General features: G+C 39.5%; 1 protein-coding gene across 1 annotated transcript in view; it reads left to right on the top strand.

Moving 5' to 3' along the window:
• Nucleotides 1-19,293, top strand: part of TPCN2 (two pore segment channel 2) — a 42,418-nt gene that overhangs the window by 4,013 nt on the left and 19,112 nt on the right. The window contains exons 2-13 of the mRNA XM_089521380.1: nucleotides 3,005-3,066; nucleotides 4,181-4,257; nucleotides 5,491-5,668; nucleotides 7,213-7,329; nucleotides 9,692-9,798; nucleotides 11,079-11,151; nucleotides 12,360-12,459; nucleotides 13,130-13,195; nucleotides 13,970-14,034; nucleotides 15,398-15,495; nucleotides 15,624-15,705; nucleotides 15,826-15,912. Of these exons, the coding sequence (XP_089377506.1) occupies nucleotides 3,005-3,066; nucleotides 4,181-4,257; nucleotides 5,491-5,668; nucleotides 7,213-7,329; nucleotides 9,692-9,798; nucleotides 11,079-11,151; nucleotides 12,360-12,459; nucleotides 13,130-13,195; nucleotides 13,970-14,034; nucleotides 15,398-15,495; nucleotides 15,624-15,705; nucleotides 15,826-15,912 (1,112 nt within the window). The remainder of the gene's footprint in view (nucleotides 1-3,004; nucleotides 3,067-4,180; nucleotides 4,258-5,490; nucleotides 5,669-7,212; nucleotides 7,330-9,691; nucleotides 9,799-11,078; nucleotides 11,152-12,359; nucleotides 12,460-13,129; nucleotides 13,196-13,969; nucleotides 14,035-15,397; nucleotides 15,496-15,623; nucleotides 15,706-15,825; nucleotides 15,913-19,293) is intronic.

Below are 19,293 nucleotides of genomic sequence, written 5' to 3' on the forward strand. Positions count from 1 at the left end.
GACAGAGAGCAAAAGAGATGCAGTGAGAGTAGAGGTGGGGAACATTTAGGCCGGCTAATATTTTGGCCTATAGCTCTCATCTGCTCAATCCCACTAAGGACTGTTTCTTCACATCCTTAGTTGGATATTATTGTTTGAGATGTGCCTGTTATAAGTCTAAGTATTTTGAGTCTCTGTCTTGTGGGTCTAAGCAAATGCAATTGTATAGGAGGGCTTGACTATAAACAATAGATTTGATGGGTGGAAATCGAAGGCATGTGAGTATGTGTAGCAATCAGTGGGTTTCTGAAACAACTTAGAAGTTCATTGTACAATTGCACAATGATGTCAAGAAAGTGATTTTGTTCTGTAGGTTGTTCCAGACTCAGGTTGCTGGTAGGATGGAAGCTGTTGGAATCCTCATGGGATTTCTCAAGTGATTACTTTCCATATGGTCAAATAATAAAGTGCAGCAGATGCTCTGTATGCAAAAGTATATACTATGTCAAGTCAAGCCATGATATCAAGATATGGTAATTAGAGGAGAGATTTCTAAGTACATGTTCTGAGAAAGCATTGTTCCAGTCAACCATGAAGATGGTTGGATACTATGGTGCCACTGGGAGGGGTTCTGGGAGGTGCAAGTGTTCCCCCACTAGATTTTGAGTAATGTCATATTGTGACTTATTTGGCTGGAATCCTTTTGGTAGATTTTCACATGTGCAATTGGGAGTTACATTATAAACACCTTTCTGAATGTTGTGCAAGGAAGTGTCCAGTACATTCTTGGCAGCTGGATAGTGCCCAGGTGCAGCTCCATCACTCAAACAAATGGCCATAGATTTGCCAAGAGGGTATGCCTGGAGAACAGCTTTGTCCTCCCATACTTCTAGCACAAGTATGCTGACAGAGATTTATGCTCTGCCAATGTAAAATAGGATCTTGATGGCCTTTGTAAAAAGCTATGGACCATTGCCAACAAGCAATGACATATATCACATTGGAAGATGAGAAAGTATATGAAAGTGTATGATAATGCTGAGGATGACATTATCATGGGACCAAGTAATATCATCCATAATAAAGGAGAAACAAGCCAATTTTTGTTCAAAAGAATACTGGATGTGTCCTCACCCTGTTGTTGGAGACAAATAGGCCAGTTTCTGTGCAAAAGCATATTAGATGAGTCAAGTGATAAAGCAAGCTCTCTGGTAGTAGACTAGTTTATTTTGGATACTGTGTGGTGGATGTCATATTCTGTGCTATGCAATAGCAATGAATGATGCTGCTGCAATGGCTTTAGCTAGTATATCAATAGTAGTTTCTCCTAATCTTGATTTTCAGTATAAATATCATTGACAGGTCTGTGATCAAAGTTGGCATGTGACATCAATATGATACTTTGTTGTTATGTGCCTTCAAGTTGACTCTGACTTATGATGACCTTATCCTAGGGTTTTCTTGGTAAGATTTAATTCTGAGGAAGTTTGTCATTGCTTTCCTCTAAGCCTGAGAGAGTTGCCAAAGTCACACACTAGGTTTTCCATGGTTGAGTGGGGATTTGAACCCTGGTCTCCTAGAGTCCTAATCCAATATTCAGACCACTAAACCATACAGGCTCTCATTCAACGAAACACTTTTATATCAACATAATCATGCTTTCATTTTGTCCCACACTTCATTTTTTGCTGTTCAGCACCTAGTCATTACAGATAACTAACACATACATTTTTATTTCAAGGCTCACTTGAGATTGTACAGTTTGTTTTATGATGTTATACTTAACTTGGATGATCTAACACAGGATAATGCTAAACATAGTATTGCTTGACAACTGGACTGGGCACTTTAGCTGATGGTTGGCCAAAATCTATAGCCAGAATCCAGTAGGATTGCTCAGCTGATGAAATGGCTTCTCAATGGAACTATGAGGGGGAATTGCGACTCCCCCATGCTCTCAGAATTTGAGGCAGAGGTCTGAGAAACCCTGCAGTGCAGATTTCCAGGTGCCATGAAGGGCTTCAGCAGGGAGAAGAAAAGGGAAAGGTCGTGTGCTAGCAGGGGGCTGCTAACATGACATTGGGTTGAGACCTGTGTCAGCTAAGACAATTTACCATCTTCATAAAGCATGATATGGGGGAAAAACTGTGAAAAATGTATTCATATATAGTCGTCTTAAAAACGTGTTTTTTAGTCTCTTCTCGCCTAAAGTGCTCATTGGCTTTTCCACATTGTGGGTTTTATGGTTAAATTATATGACACAAATAAATAAATTTGACTAAAAGTTGTTGCAACATAGTGTTAATACACTTTTTGGACTAAACCAGTGTCTTTTGTCAGTAATGATTGAATGAAGGTGAACAAACAGAGGCATTTACATGGTCTGGGTCCATAGTACTTGAAAAGCCATATATCTCCTGTGAGCCTACTTGAGTTTTAAGATCTTGAAATCTTTCCATCCTCCCAGACATATTTGGTAAAGGAACAAGAAAGGGCCTTAACTCCTTTCCGTGGAAGGCTAGTCTGCTCTTGCCCTTGTTTTTCTGCGGTCAGTTTTAGACAGGCTTTTGGCCACTAACTGGGCTTTTTATAATGGAGGCATTATACCTGTATCTCTCCCACTTTCTTTTAGCTTATTTAATTGTTTGAGAACTGTTCTTCACATAGTTGCCAGCTTTTTAATTATCCCATGCTATAAGCTGCATTGGATCCAGTGCTGGGAGAAGGGCAGGATACAAAATAAATAAATGTATAAACAAACTAATAAATAGTCTTTAGTCTCTGTTAGGTACAGCATTTGCTACATGTTGATCAACAGGTTTTACATCCTAACTAATGTTTTGTGATATCTTTAGCTCATGTTAGTTTGTTTCTATCCCAAGTGTTCTTCTTTTTGCCATGCCCTCTTAGGCAAAACGTACTTTGGAATACTTTAAGATATCAGAGTTTTAAAAATGATTTCTAAAAACATTGTAGTAGTATTGATGGAAACACACAAATGACTATATAACTTTGAATCTTTCAGTTGCAGATGACCATGAGCTCTGCTTCAACCAAGCTGTAGTATTCATTGAAGATGCAATTCAGGTAAATTTGGGAAAAGATTTGCTTATTTAGCTCTGTTTCCTTTGGAGCAGAGCTTGGGAAGTTACTTTATGTAAGAAATTGTTACTTTTACTTGTTACAGTTTTTTAAAACAGTAATGCATTTAATCTTTTAAAAAGATAACTCACTAAGTTATTTGTTATATTGTTTTGTTACTTTTCATTACTTCTTCTGAGAGGGGCAGTGAGAACATTTCCTAATTTCTGTGGATGCCAGGCTGAGTAGACCCTGAAGCTCTGCCTGGGATCAAACTCACAACTCTGTGGCTGTGAGTAGCTGCAGGACAGGCATTTAACCACTCCACAACCCGGGTTCCCTTCGTACTTTTCAGTGTCAGGTAACTGAAGGCCAAAGCAAATGTTCTGTCCTCTTCTGCTTTAGGTAATTACAGGAGCTCTCTTTGGGCAGCAGAACGTAATGAAAAAAATTCTCATGGGCATCAGTAGAATTCTTGCCCCTCAAATCTATGTGGGTTGTGATGGAGCATTAATAATAATAATAATAATAATAATAATAATAATAATAATATTCCGCTTTTTCTCAAAGGAATCAAAGTGAATTACAGTAATAAAATAACATACAATTTAAGAAATACAATTAACTCCCCCCCAAACCCCATCCTTCCTCCCAATTATAAATTTTCAGAGGTACTGTACTGTACTAGTAAACAGAGACATTTGCATCACCTGTCAACATTTCTAATAAGGACCACTGTTCCTGTGCTCTTGTAATTAGCTGGAGTAAAGATGACTACTTACTGTAGGCGCTTGCTTTGTATTTTCAGAGTATGTGTTTTGGCATTGACTCTCTTAGTCAGTCAGTCAGTCAGTCAGTCAACCTTTATTAGGCATACAACAACAACAACAAACATTTACAACAAATAATTAATAACGATCCTGAAGTTTTATTGTAAATGTATGTTGCTGTTGTATGCCTAATAAAGGTTGACTGACTGATTGACTTTCTTAGTCATTGTAGATGTTGCTTTAAATGAGTCAGAAATGGCCTATTTAACTTTATGTGGCTTGGCTTCCACATTTGAAGAACAGAGCAAATGTGACACTTGAATTTATTTCCCTGTCTTTCATATCTCTAGTATCGTTCCATAAATCATCGCGTGGACTCTAACTCCTTATGGCTTTATCGATGGTATTATTCAGAAGTTTGTCAATGGTGAGCAATGGTGTGTGTGTTAACACTAGCATTACTATCTCTGTTGTCCATAGCCATACCCCTTTTGTAGTTCTGTAAACCTTTACTTGTTTTATCCCCTCTTTCCTTTTCGTATTTCTTTACACATTTTAGGACTCCCTATAAACCGATCTTCTACCAATCTCTGTGAGCCAATAATTGTGTTAGACAATGTTTTTTCCAAAGTAAATGATGGGCTATGTCTAGAGATATTTTCTGTCCTCTCTTACCAGCTGTTGAACACTCATGCTACAAAGGGAGCTCCAAGCATTTGGAGCCAATGTGTGTGTGTGTGTGTGTCTACTGGTGCAAAGTATGTTCTGTTACTAGAAATATCATTGGTGACCTCAGGTACAACAATATAAGATGAGCCTTTCTGGATTAAACTGGAGGCCTACTAAACAGCAAGAATGTGTCAGGGACAAACTAATTCCTCACATTTAAAAATAAATAAATATAGACACACCATTTCCTCTACTGTGGGGAAGATTTTGTGATAATAGGGTCCCTTTGGAATCGAATCATTGGTCAATGTGAATGAGAAGTGGGTTATTTTACAAGAAAATGCGATCAGGGCAAATGCAGTGTGAACCACACTCTGCTGTCAAATTGATCCATCGATTCGAATCGCAAACTGATTTATTTGTAACTGGGAATGAGGCCTCAGTCACTGTGAAATTGCTATTTCCAGGCAGTTGAGGACATAGCAACTTGTGTATTGCTATGGCTAGAAAAGACGATGGTGCTGGTAGCTATATTCATGGTCTCTTGGTTAATTACAAGATAAATAGATGTTCAAAGGGCACCCAGTATTACTTTTGATGTGGAGGCAAATCTTCTATGAACTGATGGTATGAACTTAAACACTCCTATTTCTTGTTGCAGCATACCAGTGTCATAAGTCTCTGAATGGTTTGGTTCTTGTTTTATATAGATTCTCTCTTCCAGCCATCAAAGAGGTTAGGATAAAGTTCTTCATCACTTTCCTTTGCTATTCCTTCTTGGGTCTGTACTGTCTATTGGACATTGTAATGATAGAAAGAGGCATAAAGTTATGGCTTGTGGTTTTTTATTTTGCTCAATTATTTTTTTATCAGTTTTGATGATTTCTGATGCTAAAGCAATGGACAGTTTGAATACATAATTCTTTTGAACCAACCTTTTCAGTTCCCTTCTTGTTTAATTGAAATACTTATGTTCTTTTGCATCCCAAAGGATTTTGATTGCCATCATTACGTTAATCCTTGCTCTTGCTTTCCTCGAAACCCCTTCTTCGCTTACTGCCACGTCTGATGTGCGACACCGCTCACGAGCCTGGGAGCCTCCTTGTGGCCTAACTGAGAGTATTGAACTGCTATGCTTCCTTGTTTTTATAGTGGATGTCTCTGTGAAGGTTAGTGAACCCTAGGGTGTATATTTAAAGCTACTTAGGTGTATGTATATTTGTTCATTAATATCTATGTAGCCCTTGTTTCCGCCAGTGAACCCAAGTTGGTAAGCATAATTCTTTCTCTTTAGTTTGTTTTCTCAATAACTGCAGGGTAGTATAAACTGTGAGAGAATTGCAGACTCCAGTTTCATGGCTCAGTGGGAACTTGAACCTGGATCTCCCAGGTCCCAGTACAGTATTCTAACCACCAAACCACATTGGCTCTGCTTAAACGAGCGATGAATAGATCACTGCAGCATCACAATTCATGGTTCATTATGGGCATCTCAGTAAGCATGGGCTGTTGAGCTGTTGCAGTAGCATAACTTGGATGCTAATATATTATCAAAAGCCACTTTTATCAGATGTGGCACACACCAGCATGCAAGACTTATTTCAGTAGGTTTTAGCATGAGATTATACTTTGCAGCAGGATAATAGAATAGAATGGTATCTCTTGCCTTCCATAGTTGTATTGATGTGCCTTCACAGCTATACATTTCTGTATGGTCCCTGTTACTGTGATTTTGAAAGAGTTCAAATGCCTGCAAATAGTTAACTTACTGGAACATGTTGAGGTAAATGGCCCTCTTTTTTAAGGTCAAAAAAGCTGAAACGACAGAGGGAGATTTCTATATCAGTCTTTTATACTAAATTATTATAAATCTGCTGTACGGGTGTAATTCTTAACTATTTCTGTCCAAAAATATTATTTTCTCCACAGAAAATACTGTTCTCTGTGCAAACACACACATACATACAGAAAGAGCTTCTGTGAATTTTGTGCAGAATAAGTCCCAAATTGCAAAGATTCCCATTAGTCCAGTATTGTCTTCACCAGAGTTTCCTCACATTTGGCAAATACATTTTCAAATATTTTTGAATATTCTTTTCACCCTTATTCTGTTCTTTCTCTGATACAGGAATGGGAATTATGTGTTCTTGCAGATATTGTTGAATTTCATCTCCCAGCATTCCCTGTTGAGACATGCAGGTCAACATGAATCCCACTCCTTTTCTAATGAATTTAAAGAGAAAAATGTAGTATGTTCTGTGATGCTTATTTTGTAGTTAAAGATTGGGCAGTAGTAAAGAACTGAATATTAAAGTACTGGGAGCACCTAATAATATTCTCTGCAATGATTCTGGCAGCTTTTAACCAGCTGTATACAGTTTTGAGCCTTTGTGGCTAATCACATGAGATTATCCCTCCTTGTATCCAGTGCTCAGAAAATTTTGCCTGTTAGATTCTGCACATGGGTGGTCCTAAAAAGTAATGTGTCCATGCCCTGCCCATATTTGTGTATGGATTCTGACTCAAGGCTCTGAGAAGGGAAAAAGGATTCCTCTGCAAATCTGCCACTTAAGGGACTCCTCAAATTTCCCATTGGTTATCTGGCTATTTTCAGAAAACACATATGAAAATGAGTCATAGAGGCATTTCCTAAAAAGCTCTTATTTATGTTACAGTGGCCTCACTGCTGTTCATGCTTGTATTGCCTCATCAGAGTTACCTCATAGGATGGGAAGAATTTCGAAAAACCAAGTGGTTGGTGGCATATATCGTGGTGCTCATAGCCTCACTTGCAGACTGGACTGTCTCTTTGAGCTCTTCCTGTGATGAGGTAAGGTGTGTGTGTGAGAGAGAGAATGTGTGTGAGCTCTGCTCTGGTGTCACAACAAATTACAATTCCCAGACTTCCATAGCATTGAGCCTTGGCAGTTGAAATTGTGTCAGATCTGATTATTTCTGCAGTGCAGATGCAGCCTAAGAGGCAGAGAGACAAACTGAAGCAGAGTTAAGGAATTGAGAAGTGTTTGGGAATAAATTGGAAGAACAAACAATTCATTTATTTATAGGAGCCCTGTTGGCACAGTGGTTAAGTGCCTGTACTGCAGCCACTCACTCAAAACCATAAGGTTGCGAGTTCAATACCAGCGAAAGAGCTCAAGCTTGACTCAGGCTTGCATCCTTCCGAGGTCGCTAAAATGAATACCCAGTTTGTTGAGGGCAAATTAACTTACAGTTGTAAACCGCTTAAACACTGTTAGTTTATGAAGCGGTCTATAAATGAAGCTGTTTTCTTTTTATTATTGAGTGTCTCACTTTTCTCTCATGTGGGACCCACAGTGGCTTACACATTGTTAAAACAATAAGCAGTAAAACAATTGACAGTGTTGTGTTTATTGTGTGGTGGTAGAAGGCTCTCCTATCCCTTATAACCTCCACTGAGATCACTATTTTCCTACCACAGTTGATATGGGTCTGCATAAACACTCTCATCTAAGAGCATCTGGAGTGTGTGCATGTCTAGGGATAATATGAAAACTTATTCTTTTGTCCAGTAGCTTCTGTTATTTTGAGGAATACTAAGTTAACTAAGAAGTCATCTTATGGTAACATTTCCCCTCATTTTCTCCCTAGGCTCTATGTTTTTCTCTTACCATATATTGTGGTCATCCTTTATAGAGATAGAAAGCCATGGTTTGAAGGAAGTTCATCTTGTGATTGTTTTTTCAGGACATGGCGAAGTCCTTCTGTTTACAAGGAAGCTTTGTCATGGGAGAATGGCAGGTGAAAATTAAGCCTGCAGAGGGCTCTTTCCAATTGTAATAAGCCCATTCTGTGGTTCAGGATGTCCTGAGCAGGAGCATGTGTCTTTGATAATAGTTGTTAATGACTTTTACTTCTTTCTGTTCATTTGTTCAATTTATTTTATTTAATTATCCATATATTTTTAATTGGCCTTTGCCACGTCATGTGGGAGATCAATTGTGGTGGAAAAACTTCCTTGTTCAGCTAACCTCCTGCATGTTTACTCCATTAGCAACATTCTAATTAAACAATGATTCCCTCTTCTCTAGACTGAGAGGACAATCCTGTGGTCCCTGGAGTGATAGGACTGAGAGGAAATCCTCCTTTGAAGTTGTAGATCAGGGTAGACAATATGCAGCCGACATGTGCTCCTGGATATTTGTGTTGCACCAAGGGCCTCCTGGGGTACTTTTTTAAAAAAAGGCCCAGATGCACTAGGAGGCATGGAAACATTTTTTGCCACTCCTCCACCCAAGCCATTTTCCAGTCACCACCTGTTCCTAAAAAAGACCTCTCCTAGCCCAGAAGAACAAAGATGGTCCAGGGGAGCCAAAATGCCTCCATACCTCCTACAGGCCATTTTGGGGCAAAAAGTACTATTTATTTATTTATTTTCTGGGGTCATGTAGTCTCCATAAGTCCAAAATGACTTGAGGGCACACAACAACAACATATGGTGATGGTACAGCCTTCTGAGGAGGGGTAATGCAGTTGGCCTCCTACATGACATCCAAGGGAGAGAATGCAAGTATTCTTCCACAGTTGCCCACCCCTGTTGTAGATAATGTTCTCACCCTGAAGTGGAAGATTTAATCTTGGAGTCTACCTCCTAAACTCTTCCAGCCACTGTGGAGGTTTATGTGGCTTCTCCCTTGCCAAGGTCAAAATTCTGAACCAGAATTCTAGGGGAAGGAAAGAAGAGAATGGTCTGGAAGTGTATGAGAGGAGGGAAAGGCTTTTCATCTGTAGCCCTTTCAGCCACCGACCATGTTCCCAATGTAGGGGAAAATTTCACTTAGACCTAGGAGTGGTCTAAATTAATTCTCTCTTGTTGCTGGAATTTTTAAAGATTGAAAAGTACCTTATGAAGTTGGAAGAAAGTAACACACACAGTGATCTCTGTTTTTTCTGCCTATCCAGTAAGAGCTGAGAAGGGCTTTGGACATGTTGCAGACTGCACTGTCATTTCAACTCTTTGACCATAGGATTGTTCTCTTGAAGTTGTATATGTCTACGTTGTGTTTGTTTGTGCAAAACTAAACTTTACTGTTTAATTGGACCAGTCTGTATGGACCTTTATTAAGAAGCAACTGATTATTTTGGTCAGGTGCTGGGTTTGTTTTTGTTTTGTCAATTCAAAATACTGTACTCTTTCTCATCTTAAATCTTAGAAGCTTAGAATACGACGAATCCTCCGACCCTTCTTCCTCCTTCAGAACTCTTCAATGATGAAAAAGACCCTGAAAAGCATCAAGAGGACATTGCCAGAGATTACAAGGTAAATCAGAATCTGTTTATTACCCACCAGCAGGGAGGTACCAAAGGAAAAAATACTGTGAAAATGTAGACATTATTTCTCTACTTTAAGGCTGCATCCACACTGCAGAATTAATACAGTTCAACACTGGTTTAACTGCTATGGTTCAATCTAATGGAATCCTGGGATTTATCATTTGTTATGGCCCCAGAGCTCTCTGAAAGAGAAGGCTAACTGTCTCACCAAATTACAAATCCCAGAATTCCATAGCGTTGAGCCATGGCAGTCAAAGCACTGTCAAACTGCTTTATTTCTGCAGTGCTGATGCAGCCCATGTTAACTATTTCAGAGGGAGAAACGGGGGAAATCCTGAATGACTGGCTGGGTTGGTTTCTGTGTTGCAAATGTTGAGGAATTCAAGGAGGTAGTTGGGATAACCTCCATCATAGCAGCTGAAAGCAAATTGTGATTTGTGAGTCACAGATTTGTGAGTCTGAGGAGAGAAGGAGAGATCTGTGGTCTGCTTTCAGTGAGATAAGTCAGATAGCTAGTATGGTGTAGTAGAGAGTTGGCATGGTGTAGTAGTTTGAATGTTGGACAAAAACTTCAGGAGACCAGGGTATGACTCCCACTGGGTGTCCTTGGGCATGTTTCACTGTCTCAGCCTCAGGGGAAGGCAGTGGTGAACCTGTTCTGAACAAATCTTGCCAAGAAAACCCTTGATAGGGTCATATCAGAATACCAGGTCTGTTGTGTGCCTTCAAGTCATTTCCATCTTATGGTGACCCTAAGGCAAACCTATCACAGTTTTTTAGCAAGATTTGTTCAGAGCAAGTTTGCCTTTGCCTTTCCCTGAGGCTGAGAGAATGTTACTTGCCCAAAGACACCCAGTGAGTTCCCATGGCTGAATAGGGATTCCAACCCTGTTCTCCAGAGTTGTAGACTAACATGCAAACCACTACACCATGCTGGCTATCAGTGTCACCTTAGGGTCACTATAAATCAGAAATGACTTGAAGGAAAACAACAACAAGAAGAAGTCTTACATGACCAGAAGAAGCTATATACTACTTTTGAGTCTCTCTCTTCTTAGTTAGGCATGAATTGATAAGAACACAAAAATATGCTTTACTCAGGCACTTACTTGAATTAAAAATAACTCTCCCCTCCCCTTTTTTTTTTTTTTTAAAAAAAAAGCTTATTGATCTGGTTTGTTTGAATTATGGTGTCTTTCCACCTGCTCTTGGCATGCATTTTAATGAATGGGCTAATGTTGGCATTTGTATTTTTATTCCTATTAGTGTTATGCTGCTATTAGCACTTCACCTGTTTCTGTTTACCATGTTTGGCATGCTGCTGTTTGCTCGAACAAAGGTAACTAACATAGATTATTACTGTCATGATTGATTATAACCCCCCCCCCCCAAAAAAAAAGCTGTTTCTCAGAAATATTGGAAAATTCTAGGGTTTTTTTCTCCCTGAATACAAATCTGTGTTCTCTTCCACCACCACTTTACACATTGTCTTTGCCTGGCTCAAGTAAGTAAACAAACCTTCAAAATATGTTATGTTTAGCAAAGTAGTAGCAAACTATGAAAGTATAGTTGGCCCTCCACAATTGCTGGGGTTTGGGGCATAGGACCCCCACAAAAAGTGGAAAAATGAAAATATCTCTAGTCCCCCCCTCTTTAACCCAGTCTGTATTTCTGTCTCTATGGGCTAAGGAATCTTAGCGAAGTCCTGCTCTTGCAGGGCATGCTAGACCTTGTAGACTTGGATGTGGCTGGAGAGAAGAAAAGCAGCTGTGGCAGAGTGACCAGTGCTGGGTGAATCCCAAGGGGTGGAAGGGGAAGCAGGGATACTTGTTGTCATTTTATGTATTTATCACTTACAAAACTTTTTAAAAGTTTTCTTTACATTTTTTAGTTTATGCACATTGTCTGTGATTTTCCACAGTAGGCTCTAAAATTCCACAAAACCTCCAGACTATTTCATTGTTAAGGACAAGCTCACGAATAATCAAATCTATGAAAGATAAATCCATGAAAGTCAAGGTTTGGCTTTATATTGCTTTTGCATGGATCCTGCCTGAGAGACAAAAAACAACTCCAAAGTAGTAAAATTAACAAAGAGGAGGACAGACTGCTTGCAAAACAGTCTCCTGAAGCTACATGTGTGCCCTGTAAAAAGATCTTTGATTGCATTTCCTTGTTTGTTTGTTGTTTGCCTCTCTTAATGATTTATTCATTAGTCACCTGTCTTTCTTTAAAACAAGTTTCATTTATATACCGCTTCATACCGCCTAAGCAGTGTCTAAGCGGTTTACAACTGTAAGCTAATTTCTTTAAGTAACTATACTAGAAGAAATTCAATTGATCTTACCATTGTGTCTTCTGGTATAGATTTTTTCCTCCACATAATTTTATTCTACCTGATAGATTACATTTTGTGTCTCTCTGTGTCATCATACACTCTGATTAGACAATAGTGTGATCCTGGGGGTTGTGTATGGTTCTTGAGTGGTTTTGTAGACTCTGTAATACTGCTATAGCACTACTAATGACTTGGGTCTTTGCAACTAGGATACACAACAGGACAAGGAGTGGCAAGGGTATTTCCATAGCTTGCCTGATTCACTGACTTCTTTGCTTGTACTGCTGACAACTGCAAATAATCCAGATGGTATGTATCGCCATCCAAGGATATTTCTTTCTTCTTTTCACATTCCTCTTCACAATTAAAAGAATACGGTATTAATATGAATTGGCTCAATTCTTAAGTTACGTGTGGTTACATGGGGTGGTGGTTTCACCTCTTTCTTTCCTGGAAGAATAGAGATAAATTGATTCACCACCAGTCATGTCTTACTATACCATTACAAAAGAATGCTCCTTGTCACTTTCCTTGTCACATGTGGCTTCTTTTGATTATTTAATTTCAAGTGGGTAAAACTAGGCCAATACACTTATGAACTATAGAGGCAATGCTACCTGTGAAGGACTCTTTATGTGCTTCACTGTTGTAAAGGCCCAGTACAATTCTCATTGCCTCTTATCATTCTCCAGACAATCTTGGTCCCTCAGAACCCTTTCAAGTGTGTAACACACAGAGAGGAAACTGTGGAGGGGGAGGATGCCATTTTTTACCCTGTACCACTCCCACTCTGCAAGGGCTACCTGTCATGACCAAAACTGATACATGTTATATCTGAACTGTTGTGCAGGACACTTCCATCTGGGTCTGACCATCACAACTATCTACACCTGATTTTGCACATTCAAAGGATTTCAGGATTTTGCAGGTGCATTTTTCAGACACAATATACTTAAACTTCCTCTTCTACCTTTTTCAGTGATGATTCCCGCCTATTCAAAAAATCGAGCATATTCCATTTTCTTTATATTCTTCACAGTAATAGGTAAGTTGGATTTCATCCCCTCCTCCTCCCTGAGGAAACAAGTACTACAAGATATTAAATGTAAAATTTCCATTTGTATATTTCTCTGTATATTTGCAAGTCACATTTTGAAGACTTAAAGCAAGCATTGTGTTTTTAATAAAATATACATAAAAATGGGGTAGTTTTTGAAGCTGAGACTGAAGAGTCCTGACAAACTCTAGTGCAGGGTTGGTGAAAGGGATGCTTCTCTGATGGATACTTCCAGTCATCTGTTCTGTCCTGCATTCTGCCCTTAATTTTTGCTGCCGCTATAAAGAGAGAAGAAAATAATCTTTAGTAATAAAAGAAAACATCTTCTGGTTTATACATCCACTTAAAATAAGTCAGGTTAAAATTTACAGTGCATTTACACATCATGATATTATTTAAACCAGTCTTTAAAAAATGAATATCAGGATACAGACTAAATTGAACTTAAGTGCCCTTAGTAGCATTATAAATCAAGTTAGTCAAAATTTAAGGCCTGTTAGTTTTAGCTGATAGTCAAGTTCAACTAACAGCATTTTTTCATTATTTTTTCTACAACTATGTTAGAACAGGCAGGGTTTAAAACATGATATTCACATTTGTGGTAAAATATGTTGTAGGAAACTGAAGCTTTAACAGCTTGCCTTGCAAACTGTTTTTGTTTTCACTCTCTCTTTTTACAGATTGATCTCTGTTCTATCTGTAGGGAAACAAACATATGATTGCTATTGTGAAAAAGGTAAAGAAATGTTATTTTTCTTACAGGAAACTTATTTCTGATGAACTTGCTTACAGCAATAATATACAATCAGTTTCGTGGATACCTTCTGGTGAGTGACATTAAATGTTGCCTAAATTTTATAATGGGTTAGATGAGGGTGAAGAAATGGAGGTTAAATCCAGACAAGATAGAGGTCCTGTTGATCAGTAGAAAGCCTGATTTACGATAGGAATAAATCTGTCCTAGAAGGAATTGCATCCCTACTCCTTGAAAGATACAGTTCCCCTTGATGTTGTGCTGTTCCTAGATCATAAGCTGATGGTGATGTTAAGGAGTATACAGTATTTGGTCAGCAGTGTTTATCAAACTGTGACTGTTCCTGAACCAGCATTGGTTATATCACATTTAAACTGTTGCAATCAGCTGTCTGTGAAGCTTTCCTTGAAAAGCCTTCAGAGGTTTCAGTGAGAGCAAAACCTGGCTGCTAAGGTGCCACAAGGGATCGTGATCACCTCACTCCAGTACTGAAATCGATGTACTTTTTGCTAGCTGTTTTCTGGGTTCACTTCAAGATGTAGGTTCTAGCCTTTCAAGCTCTAAACAGCCTAGGGCTTTGCTGTCTGATTGCTTGCTGTGGTTTCAGTAATCCCAGGTATTAAGACCAGTGGAATAGGCCATTCTGAAGATACCCTACTTGCAGAGGCCCACATGTCAGGCAATGGGCTTTGTCTTCCATTACTCCCAAACTCTGGAATGCAGTACCTTTGGACCTGTAACTGGCTTCCTACTCCCTTGGCATTTGGAAAGGGCTTCAAGGCTAGAACTATAAAAAGTTACTTGTTTGAAGCACAGCTCTCTGAACCCTGCACAAAATATATCATGCAAGTTTTCAAAGCTCCACTGGCTTCTTAATTAGACAAACATTTTAAAAATCATACAAGAGAAGAAAAGTGACAACGGGCTAGGAGCAGAAGGGTGTGAAAGAGTGGCTCAAGTCTGCTCCTACCGCAAGTGGGTCGGGACTGCACCAACCACACAGACTGCTCTGAAAGTGGGCTGCAGCTGCAGGAACCAACCTGCACCGCCAGGAGCCTGATTATCCCAGCTACTTTTTGCTCACATCCAAAGAACCAGAGCACAGCTTCAGTGAGGCTTTGGGCTTTGTTGGAGGCATGCGTCATTTGAAAGCCATGCCTCTAAAGTGGCCAGAAGCCACTTCTTTTTGCCTGTTTGTTCCAGGCCAATGTTAGCATCACAGATCTACATTTTATCTCAGAAGTTACTTCTATTGTCAGTTAAGATGTTCTGGAGGGATCTCAGTGCAAGCAGAGGCCATTCCCCTTATAAATTATCATTCCTTATAAGTAGTCCTTGGATTTTATATTGTGATCTGGCAAACTGTTCTGGAATGTTTTTGGTGATTGATTTACTGACTGCATGCCTTTTCTTTCTTTCCTTCTTCCTTCCTTTAGAAATCAGTTCAATCCTCACTTTTCCGGAGACGCTTAGGAATCCGGGCTGCATTTGAAGTTATGAGCTCTCTGAAAGAGACATCGATGAATAAGAATATGTAAATTCAAAGCACTTTAAATAGCAAATGTTGTTTCACAGTTTTTTGGGTCATGCTCTTGTGGTGGATGTAAGAGGAGCAGAAACCTAGTTATTTCCTACTCATATTTTTTGCTTTTTCTTACATAGCTATCGTGTCCAGTCTGAGGCCATAATTCAAGTACTCCTGAAAGTAAAAATGGATTCTTACTGTAAGGAAGCCATAATTGTGGTAAGAATCTTAAAAAAAACACAACAACAACCCTAGATACTGCCTTTAGCTCACAATGAAAATATATGGACTGGCACATGAAATCTGTATGTTAAGTATATGTTTCTGTTGCACATGCAGAAACTGGAGTCATATCCTCCAGGAGGACTGTCAGCTTCTCAGTTCCAGACACTTTTTGATGAACTTGACACCCACAAAGTTAAAGAGGTATGAAGCATCATTCTTGTAGTCTTGATAATGTGCAATTAGTAGACTAGTAATCCTGCTGGAGGGATTGACTTTACTTCCTGCTCTGTTTGGAGAAATGGCTGCCAGAGTTGTTTCAGCACTATGATACAGAGTGTACCGTGAGTGTGCTATACACAGGAACAAGTCTAAAGCTTGCACACCACCTTCCTGTCTGCATACATAGAATATACAATCCAAACTGGACTGCGTTCATTACTGTAGACTCCCATCTTCCCTCCTTCCTTCTTTCCTGTCCATTGAATGATCACGTGGTGAGTTTTCCTGAGAAAACTTACAGATAAGGAGATGGGTTTAAGTTAAACTTTGTATGCCAGGCCAGGACATTCTGTTGCACCAGTGCCTGGGTGAGTGTAATATAATTGGGCAGTGAAATGAGAATATCTAAAGAGGATTTGTGTGCACCAAAAATGTGTAGAAAAAAAAAGATATGTGTCAAATGGGCCCTAGGTCAAGTCTAGGCAATCTGGTGCTCTCCAAATGTTTGGGGCTGCAACTCCCATAAGCCTCTTCTAGAATAGCATGTTATCAAGGACCATGAGAGCTGTAATCAAAGACACCCATGATGCTTACTACTGATCTAGATGATATGGAAACTTTACAGAATATTTTCTCCTACTACTTTTAGCTGTTTTAAGACTATAAATGATCCATAGCATTGTTTATCAGGTCCTATTTTTCATACTTTGAAAAGAATCAACTATGAAACGGTGGTTCTTGATAATGTTGATGGCCTATGAGAATGGCACACTGCAGAAATAATCCAGCTCTAGACTGCTTTAACTGCCCTGGCTTAATACTAGAGAATTGTGGGACCTGTAATTTTGTCAGATATTTAGCCTTCTCTGTCAAAGAGCTCTGGTGCCACAATAAGCTACAATTCCCAGGATTTCCTAGCACTGAGTCAAGGCAGTTAAAGTGGTCTCAAACTGGATTATTTCTGCAGTGTGTTTTGGACCAGTATTACATGGGGTGGGGTGTTATCAGTACGCTGATGACACCCAAATTTATTTCTCTATGTCTTGGGCTGCTTCAGTGACTAAGGAGGGCATCTCCCCCCTGAATGACTGCCTGAAGTCGGTAATGGATTGGATGAGGGAAAATAGACTTAAGCTGAATCCAAATAAAACAGAGGTACTCGTGATAGGTAACCCCAATCCGGGCATGGAGATAAGTTTGCGAGTTCTAGATGGGGTTACACTTCCCCTGAAAGATTGCGTCCGCAGCTTGGGGGTGCTCCTGGATTCGTCGCTTCAACTATCTTCTCAGATTGATGCAACAGCCAGGAGTGCCTGTTATCAGCTTTGGCTGATACGCCAGTTGCGCCCCTACCTGGAGCAGCGGGACCTAGAAACGGTCGTACATGCTCTGGTAACCTCTCGCCTTGATTTCTGCAATGCGCTCTACATGGGGCAACCTTTTGCCATGTCTGGAAGCTCCAATTGATTCAAAACATGGCAGCCAGGCTGGTCGCTGGAAAATCCAAGTTTGACCATATTACATCTATTTTAAAATCACTGCATTGGCTGCCTATTAGCTTCCGGGCACAGTACAAGGTGTTGGTTATCACCTATAAAGCCCTCCATGGCCTGGGTCCAGTCTACTTGAAGGAACGCCTCCTCCCATATAATTCTTCCCGCACACTCCGATCCTCTGGGAAAAAACCTTTTACAACCTAGAAAGACCAGACTGGCAGTGACCTCCCGGAGGTCCTTCTCTGTTACCGCTCCAAAAACCTGGAACGACCTGCCGGTAGAGATTTGCCAATTATCCTCACTCGAGGCTTTTAAAAAGGCGACAAAAACCTTTCTCTTCTGGCAGGCCTTCCCCGATTGATAATGTCCAGAAGCAATTGAATCCCCTTTTTATTATTTTTCTTACTTGTGATTTGTTTTTAACTTTGATGTATTGTATGTATTTTTAAAACTTTTTTTTTTACTGTTTAATTTTATAGTTGGGAGGGAGGGTTGGGATGGGGTTTTGTGGGGCTTGTTGTTTTTACTGTTGTACATTGTATTTTCTCTGTTGTTACCTGCCTCGATCCTCAATCGGAAGAGGCGGGATATAAATAAATATTTATTATCATATATTATTATTATTATTTTATTATTATTAATCTCTCCTACCGATTCTCATACCTCTTTTTCCTTTTCTTTTTATCCTCTTCTCCATCTCACTTTCTCACCCTTCCTCTTACTTTTACACATACTCAAACTTTCTATCACTTCCCCCAACCTTCTTCCACTTATTTGACCTTCTATTCTCTCTTCTCTTCACTACTTCTACTTGTCCCATAATACTCTACCCATACATACTTAAACTTCCTCCCTTGTCTTCTCTAGGATTATGTGTATTGAAGTCAAACACACCCTGAAGGCACCAAGTTGAGGAAGGCTGGAATATTCCCTCAGAATAATAATACTACACTTGTCCCTCCATATTTGCTAGGATTAGGGGCAAAAGATCTCCATAAATATGGAAAAACGGCAAATATCAAAAATACCATGTTTTTACCTGAGAAAACACCTCTCTAGGAATCTCTAGGTCCTCCAGTGCAACTCTGTGGGCAACATCTGCCAGACATTGACCACAGAATTGCGCTGGAGGAGCTACAAAAGCCTAGTAGATTATTCTCTCTAGGAATCTCTAGGCCTTTGAGTGCAACTTTTAGTTAAAGTTGATCATAGAGTTGCACCGGAGGACCTAGATATTCCTAGAGAGAACATATTAATAAAATTTGTGAATAATCAAATCCACATATGGAGGGATGAGTGTATACATTTATTTTCCAAAACAGTAAGAAACAGCAATCTTATTCAGACATTATGAGAATGTATGTGCTGACCCCATCTGACCTCCTTGGGTTGACAGGACAATTTTGAACAGAAGCAGTAACTACATTTGGATTTTTAGTTTACTGTAACTGAGCCCAGCATCCAGTCCTTGTTCCCATTTCTTGTTCAAGTCAGGAAGGTCTGCAAGATACCATACATACTCATGCATACTTTGATCTCATGGGTTGATTTATTTGACTAAAATTTCTAAACTTAAACATGAGTATATTTTTGGAGAAAAGAAGGTTAAGGGGTAATGTGATAGCCCTGTTTAAATATTTGAAAGGAATTTTATATTGAGGAGGGAGCAAGCTTGTTTTCTGCTGCTTCAGAGAACAGGACCCGGAAAAATAGATGTAAGCTATAGGATAAGGGATTCCACCTCAACATTAGGAGGAACTTCCTGACAGTAAGGGCTGTTTGACAGTGGAAAAGACTCCCTCATAGTGTAGTGGAGCCTCCTTCCCTGGAGGTCTTTAAACAGAGGCTTGATGGCCATCTGTCGGGG

The sequence above is a fragment of the Sceloporus occidentalis genome, unplaced genomic scaffold, assembly GCF_023333645.1.
Source record: "Sceloporus occidentalis isolate IW3139 unplaced genomic scaffold, rSceOcc1.0.p SCAF_4, whole genome shotgun sequence".
Classification (NCBI taxonomy): Eukaryota; Metazoa; Chordata; class Lepidosauria; order Squamata; family Phrynosomatidae; genus Sceloporus; species Sceloporus occidentalis.